The sequence below is a fragment of the Octodon degus genome, unplaced genomic scaffold, assembly GCF_000260255.1.
Source record: "Octodon degus isolate 3935 unplaced genomic scaffold, OctDeg1.0 scaffold00144, whole genome shotgun sequence".
Lineage (NCBI taxonomy): Eukaryota > Metazoa > Chordata > Mammalia > Rodentia > Octodontidae > Octodon > Octodon degus.
The window spans coordinates 1,001,442-1,009,857 of NW_004524720.1; the positions used below are offsets into that span (position 1 = coordinate 1,001,442).

The following is an 8,416-nucleotide window of genomic DNA, read 5'->3' on the forward strand; positions in this document are numbered from 1 at the left end:
AAGAGTATGCTTTTCCACTGCTGGTTGGAGTGTAGACTGGTACAACCAACCCAGAAATCAGTATGGAGATTCCCTTAAAAACTAGCATTACAGGTCCCATTCAACTCAGCTATTCCTCTTCTGGGTAGCTTCCCAGAAGAATTAAAACCATCATACTACAGCAATATAGTGCACCCCTGTTTATAGCAGCACAATTTGTAATAGCTAAGTCTTGGAAACAACCCAAATACCCATCAAATGAGGAATGCATTTAAAAAAAGATTTTTTTTATATATAGCAGAGTACTCCTCAGCCACAAAGAAGGATCAACTAGAGACTTTATAGGTAAATGAATGCAACTCAAGACCATACTCACAAGTGAAATAAATATGTGTAAATATTGTATTGTCTCACCAGTATGACAAACTGAGCAAGTAAACGAGGTCCAAAATGTACAACAGATATTGTGAGTTGGAAAAAGAAACATAATGAAAATATGGGAGAGGAATATGAACAGATAATCACAGAGAAATGAATGGCCATTAAACAAATGGAAATATTCTCTGTGTGTGTGTGTCTGTCTGTCTGTCTGTCTGTCTGCCTGTGTCTCTGTCTCTGTCTCTGTCTCTGTCTGTCTCTGTCTCTCTGTCCCTCTCTCTCTCTGCTAGGGATCAAAGCCAGGGCTTCACACATGCTAAGCATGTGCTGTCTGTTCCACTGAGCCACCCTCCAGACTATATGTATTTGTTGCACAAAAAGCTCATGTTTTTCATGTTGTAGTTGTTTAATCACATTTTTTTCCATACTGTGGGGTCTCAAAAAGTTACACACTTTATTTTATTCTGCTGGTGACATCAACAATGTTGCTAAGCCATGCTGCTTATGATAAAAAAAAAAAGACCCCAAACTGGTCAACCATCACTGAAAGAGGAGGAGGACATAAGAGGGATCTACAGAGATCTGATGCAAACACCATACTTTGGAGCTTCCATAAGTACCCAGACCTTGGAAAGGACACATTTTTCCTTCACTCAAAAGCTGCTGGAGTCAAAAGCTCTACAATGTAAGGTGTTAATCAGGTTGTTCAGATTAGCACTAAACAAGATGACTATGTATGGGAATGCTCTCTGTAAATTCTAAACAGCCTATGCTATTTTTCATAATTGACATCTAACCTGCCGCATGACTCACAAGTACTCTATTTTAACCATCCTTTGAGTTGTATGTAAACAATATTTTGCATTCAATTACACTAACACATTTTGATGACTAGCAAAGTAGGAAACTTACTCATTACCCGATGCAGTAAATTTGTAGCTCAAATAAATTTTATCTATAATTTTCCAAACCACTATGAAAAGTTAAATTGATCATTTTTTATGTAATAAAACACAGTATGGGATTATATAAAAACTAAAAAAAAAAAAATTCAAACATTCACTGGTTTCTAAGATAATGTCTAGGAAAAGACAAAATTTATATAACTTAACAATCAGAGGCTGGGGAGATAGCTCAGTGGTCTAAGCATCTCCCTGGCAAGTGCAGAGACCCACATTGATCCCCAGTATCACATGTCGTGCCAGCCACCAAAACCAGGTATGGTGGCACAAGCCTGTAATCCCAGTGCTGGGGAGATTGAGACAGGAGGATCACTACAAATCCGACCTTCTTAGCAAGACCCTATATCAAATAAACTAAATAAATGATTAACAATCAGAATTTTCCCAAACAAAAACTAATTCTCAGTGTAAATCTCAGTGGAAAAAAAAATCACTGTTAATGGATAAAGATGAGACAAAACTTAACCAAAATGCAAGTATGGGTGTGACAGAAAATAACAAAGAATGGTATTGAAAAATACTGAAAAAGAAAATACCAATGTAACATAATACAACACAAACTTAGTACTTCATCTCTTTATGAAAATAGCTGTGAAAGGAATGGGCTAATCTTAAGACCATTATCTTGAGGCCACTATCTCCATTGGCAAAAGAATGGGGCCAGCAGACCCCAATTCAGTAGGGACAGCATAGCATGGAACATACTTTTCAGTTATCTTACAGCACTACTTCTTTTGCAAGATCATAAAAATGCATTGCACAACCCCAACCCTGTACAAGCTTCTTACTTTGCTTGCTCACTTGTCTATCTGTCTGTCTGCCTGTCTGTCTGTCTGTCCCTCTCTCGCTCTCTCTCTCTCTCCCCCTTCCTTCTTTCCTTCCTTCCTTCCCTCCCTCACTCCCTCTTTCTTTTTGTACTGGGGATTAAACCTGGGAGCTCACATGTCCCAAGCACATCCTCCACCACTAACCTACCCTGGCCACTCCCAGTTCCTAAAACTGTTAGAAGCATCCATGAGACCACACCTGTGAAGAGTGCTGCTCTGAGGCACCCAGAAGGCCCTTGCAGGACACCCACCCCCACCTGCATCAGAACAGAAGGGAGACTTTATATAGAAATGTGCATGATCTTCCTGCATTCTTGGAATGTTTATATCATGTATCTCTAAATCTATAACCAATAATAAAATGAAAGATGCTTACTAGTTTTAATTAAACTCTGTCATACATCAGTTATAGGGCACATACATTAGTTTCACTTCTGATACCAGGGAAAATGAAAACAGGATTGGTGGGATGGAGTGCAGGTGGGTCTTCCTTAAAGAAAACAAACAGAGGCAGACGTTTGATGCAAATGTAATCAGAAGTTCATGCCTGTTGCTATCTTAGTGAAGGGCAATATGTGCAAGTCTCATGGTATTTGCCAGAATTTCCTGTATGTTTTAAGTACCTAATTTTTAAAAAATTAAATGCTGGTACTATTCCAAAAGAAAACCTATACAAGATCACTGTGACCTCCCACCCCGCAAACAGAGCAGCAGCTGGTGGACAGCCTCCAGTGACGTGCAGCTCTGGAGGACACACCTCAGCTGATTTGATTGATGGCCCTCACGCTAGTCACAGAGACACAGGCAGGACCTAGCTGCACACTCGGACAGCCCTACTGAGGGTTCTCGAGAAACAAAAGGTTTAGGCAGAGGTGGAAGGACAGCTCGTGGCTCACATACCTGTGTCACTAGCAGAGCCCGTGGACAAAGCTGGCATGATGCAGGCTGAAGGCGAGGGGCGGCCCTCCACACTCCCACCGCAGAAAGCACAGGCTGCCCCAGCTCAGAGGCCTGCAGCCGCCGTGTCAGCTGAGATATGTGTGTGGCGTGAGCCGATTCTAGAAAGAAAAGAAACACTTGTGTGTATATAATGAATATTACTAAATTGCAACATTCTGTAACTAATTCAAACTTCTTACTTCAACATACTAATGGAGAAAGTATAATTCTACAGAATTTCTTCTATAGACAACATGCAGATACTCGGCGGAAGAGTTTCTGGTGTGAGTGTGTGATTTCTAATTGGAAACATGACTGCTCTTTGTGCACGTGTCAGAGCTTCCTTGAAGATTTTTACATTTGGTTTGGGGGCCACTGATGGGACATATGGAGAACTTTAAGAAGCTTCTGTAAGTCAAAGCTATTCTAAAATTCCTTCCCTCTGTTATCATAATTCTAGCTGCACTTCCAAATGTGTAACAGAGACCATATGAATTGTCAGTGACCTAGAACTAATTGTGCTTTTTAAAGAGCTCATTCTGAGATGAGGACTGCAAAGTTCTCTAACTGAAAACTGCAAATAACCTTGAAAGAAGTTTTACTAACACTAAAGCAAGCTATTATTATAGGCTTATAGAAATGATAATCTAAACTAAGCCAAAGGATCTGAGCTACTAAATAAAGTCTTTTAGTAAAAAATAAGCGTTGATGGATATTAGAAAGTATCAACTTTTTTTTACCATAACTATCCTAAGTTTATCCCAAAATAAGCAGTAAAGACAGTATAGAAGAACAGCTAAAGCACAAGGGCTCAACAATTTGGCTTAATCTCTAATCCTGCTGGATCTACGGTAAGGGTCAAGTTATTTAATCTTATTAAATCTTAATTTCCATACACGCAAATGGAGGTAATAATTTAGAACTATTTAATAATTATATATGCTAAAGCATATATCACAGTATCTTGCATAAAACAGAAGCTGGCTATGTGAAAGGTTGGTTTTCTTAAATTCAGGCAATATAATTTTAAAATTAAAGCACAAAAGAAAGATTAAAGTAAGATTAAAATTTATATTGGCCTAACACCTAGAGGAAGACCATGTGGTTTAAATCTAAGTCACCAGTATCTAATAATAGAAAATACAATCCATCTAGATTTTTGTAGAAATCAGAACATCATGGCATATATAAATTTATTTTTCAGTGAAGCTCCTCAATTCACTAAACAGCAAATTCAGTCATTTAAAAATATGATTTGACAATATTAAGGACAACAAGAAAAACATGCTATAAACACTTGAAAATCTGGCTCATTTCAATTCCGAGTACATTCAAATTGCTGATTCATATTACAGAATAAAGAAAACTGAGCTGGCCAGATTTTCCTTGAAAAAAATCCAACTCTAAAATTTCATTAAAGTCATCAAAAGTAGCTTTTTAATTGTCCAAGTAAAGTCTTTATAAAAAGTTTACAATCAGATAGGCTTTCTTGGACCAGCCTCTGCGATGTCTTGAAATCTGCTTTATATTATCACAAAGACCGACGTAGTAGAAACATGCATACAGATCCATATAGGAGAATGCTAACTAAAAATACGAGGGTGGTTATTTTAAATACCCAATGAATAAGTAACTAAGTTAAAAATTAAAAAGTAAAGACAAAGCAAGGTTTCGTTGCTATCTAGTTGAGAATCTGTTCTCCCTTGTAACTTAAAAAGGCAACTTTGCTTTCATTTCACAAATTATTCTAATAAGCATTAAAATTCAACTAGAAAAAAAAATTCCTTATAAAAGGGTAGACATATTCTTATGCAAATAACCTCACAAATACATATAATTTAAATAATGCACTTAATGAGCAGTTGTTTTTGCTCATATTGAAGAAAAGAAAACCAGTTAAAAGTAGTAAAATCTATGTACTACTGTTAGGGCAACATATATGCACATACATGGGTGGCTACTTAGATGTATGGATGCACTTTAAGGTCTTTATATCATGAGAAAAATCATCATTTACATGGTACTAAATATATATATATATATATATATATATATTTCAATATAGTGCAGTTTAATCCACTTCCTTGATGGCTTAAAAAATTATGTTTCTTCTTTTATAAAACACATACATCACATATGTCAACTTACAGCAAACAAAATTATAATCTGATGCAATTTGGTACAATCTCATTCTATGAATACTAACAAAAATTTTGCATTCCACATCAAAACGTACTTTTGAGCTAATACTGCCACATGAAAGAACTCGGCATTTCTCAAATTTTATTTCCTAATAAGTATTCAAGGTTAAAAATGTGTCCAAAGCTGTATACTTACTACAATGTAATTCTCTTTTTTGTAGACTCAAAGTAATTACCTACGGAGAACATATACAAGTACTATGTATGTGTACGAATTTTTTAATGGTTCAACAGAATGCCAAACAGTAAAATCCTTAAGATTTTATGGAACAAAGTAGCACTGCTAGGTTTAACTTTCCAAGTTAAATTTTTGTGTAATAGTGTTATTTTCTTTGGCTAAATTTATTGAAAATGCTTTGGAATTTTTCAGAACCCAGCCATAATTATTACTGACTGTTGTATGGAATCGATTTACTACAACACAAAAATACCAGCTGTTACAGTATGTCCTGAGAGGGATTACTGAATATTCTTAAATTGAAGTTCAATCCATCTTTCCACAAAAAAAAATAAAGAGAAAGACCCAACGCCAGGAACATAACAGCAGTATCAAGTGCACCTGAAGCATTTACAATTCCCAAAAGAACTATCACAACTCTCCCTTAAAAAGGCTCGGTTTTGAAATTTCATTATTGCAGTTGTACCTTGCTTCTATATATCACACTGTATCATGTTCTTCTGGCGTCGGTCATGTGGAAAGAGTGAACTATGTGGACGTCTCAGCACACAAGGTTCAGTGTCTCCCAGCCCTGACTTGATGCTTCTGGGGCTCTTGTGACACCTAGTGGCCAAGAGCAGAAACGCAAGCACTTGGAACAAGGCTTTGGCTTTCCAGTAAAGCAAAAACTGACGACATTCCTCAGCGAGTGACAGAGTGACCGCAAAATTTTTTATTACTGTGCAGAGACAGTCAGGTAATGCAAATGAACAAGAAGTTGAGTAATTTAAAAACACACTTCCTATTTGGCATAGTATTCAGGAACATAAAAACTTTAACTGTTCTCACAAAGTAACAGTTACGTTAACAGCTTGTGTTATTTCAGTATACCAACTAAAGATCATTTCCAAAATACAAGAGTAAACTTTTAAATATAAATTTAATATAATTTTTAAAGCTCAACTTGAAAGACTCATTAGTGTATTAGCCAATGCAAGCAGTAGCTGATATCTGTTAACACTGTTTGAATCTTCATAAATTGTGTAATATGAAGGAGCCCCATAGACCTACATGGCAAAAGGCTGCTCACATAAAATGGTGTTTATATCTTTTCCATTTGCAGTTCTCAAAATGTGTGGTCGATACACTCCTAGGGGCCTCCAGCACCCTTCCGAGGGGCTCATAAGGTCAAATTACTCTGAGAAAGTATTGAGGTGTTATTTGTCTTTGGCACCAACTCTGAGAAGCAACAGTGGGTCAGACCACAGGCACCTTGGCCACTGTGTGTGAATCAAGAATGGCACTAGCTTGCAGCGCCTCCTCATCGTGCTTGTCCTCGCCCCCACCCCCAAGCACGGAGGGGACACACTTGCGAGTAACACTAATAGCTCCCGGGACTCCTGACTGCCCATCCTTTCAGTGGTTTCTGTGCTCAAGTGGAAAGCACAGGTACAACACTGTGTGGGAACACAGCAAAGGCCAACTTGCAGCACGTCCTCAAGCAATGAGCTCAGCTATGAATGAATCAGTGCAAGGGAGAGCCATTGTTCGTAAGAGAACAGATGAAAGGTAAATTTCAGGCCTGGGTATTGGCCAACATTGTCTTGAAAATGAATGAAGAGAGTTTATGACTTCAAGAGCAACTACCAAGGCTATGTGTTACTGGTGATAAAACACGAGCGTCTGAGCAAAACACAGAACTCTGCTACCAAACAGACTAAGAAAGTGCCTGTTTAATATCCCAATATGTGGCCAGCTCCCAGCTTCTCAAAGCTCTACTTCCCTTCTAGCTGAAGGCTACCTCATTATTTCACTTACAGAAGACAGAATAGCTGAAAATGAGTGCACAGCCCTTTAGGCAGGCCTCTGTGAGCAGCGCATCCCAGCTCTGCCTCACCAACTCGGTGATCTCACCCAAGCTGCTTCACAAGACGAGATGAACTGCGGAAGCTACTAATGTCTACAGCAAGCAGCCAACAGGTGCCAGCTCTCATGAACAACTCCATCTGATTTCCACCTCACCTCCTCTAATCTAGCCAATTTCCCAGAGGTCCTCTGATGAAGAGAATGTGCACTGTGGTAGGAAACAGCCCTGCATTTAGAATTGAGCCCTCCCTCTTACCATATCACAACTTACAAGGAAAGAGACCTTGGGAAGCCACACAAAATAATTTTAAAATATACATTAGATTTATGCATTTTATATGTATTACATATAATACATCATGAATAATGTCAGAGATAACTATCATCAATTGAGGACAATTTCCCAGACATGAGGTTAAAAACACAGTATGTGTAATAATAATAATCTCATTTTTTAAACACTATTATCATGTTCTACAGATGAGGAAACTGGTGACAGCTCTGGTACGTGACAGAAACTGGCAGGCAGCTTGGCCTACACCAGCAGACAGACAGGATTCTACAGTGAGCAGCGCGAATTCAGAGCTCACACGGCTAATCACAGCACACAGCGCTGCCCTAAATAGTCTACATAACTTCCCTGGCTGTCAAACACAGACAGTGGCTCTGCCTCACATGTTCTTCTGGGGGTTAACCAAGTTACACAAGGTCTTCAGACCTTAGCTCTTCCTTTCCCTCAGCTGTTCCCTCAGTACCTTTGTTTAAGTTTATCTTATTTAAAATGAAAAAAAATATGCACTTCATGTCCACCTCATCTGGTTTGTTCCTACAGCACCTTCATGTCATGTCTTTTCCAACACATCCCAAGTGTTGAGTAGCTTCCAAAAAAGTATCCTCGTGATCCTTCAGTCACTAACATGGAGGTTTGGACACACCTGCAGAGTCACCGCCTTTACCACCACAAATATTTCTAAACTCTATAGTAATATCTTTCATGGGAACTATGTCCTACAAAGTTGTAGCATGTAATAAAGTAGAACAAAAGTCCAAGAATATAATCCAGGTTGCACTTACTTTTTTGTTATAAATAAACTGTCATCATAGCAT

General features: G+C 38.2%; 1 protein-coding gene across 5 annotated transcripts in view; it reads right to left on the minus strand.

Annotated features, from left to right (window-relative positions):
• Mpp7 (membrane palmitoylated protein 7) overlaps positions 1 to 8,416 on the minus strand; it is a 256,221-nt gene that overhangs the window by 197,543 nt on the left and 50,262 nt on the right. For all 5 annotated transcript variants that reach the window (XM_023701932.1, XM_023701930.1, XM_004641864.3 and 2 more), the window contains one exon: positions 3,047 to 3,204. In XM_023701932.1, coding sequence (XP_023557700.1) covers positions 3,047 to 3,083 — 37 coding nt within the window. In that variant the 5' untranslated portion in view covers positions 3,084 to 3,204. The remainder of the gene's footprint in view (positions 1 to 3,046; positions 3,205 to 8,416) is intronic.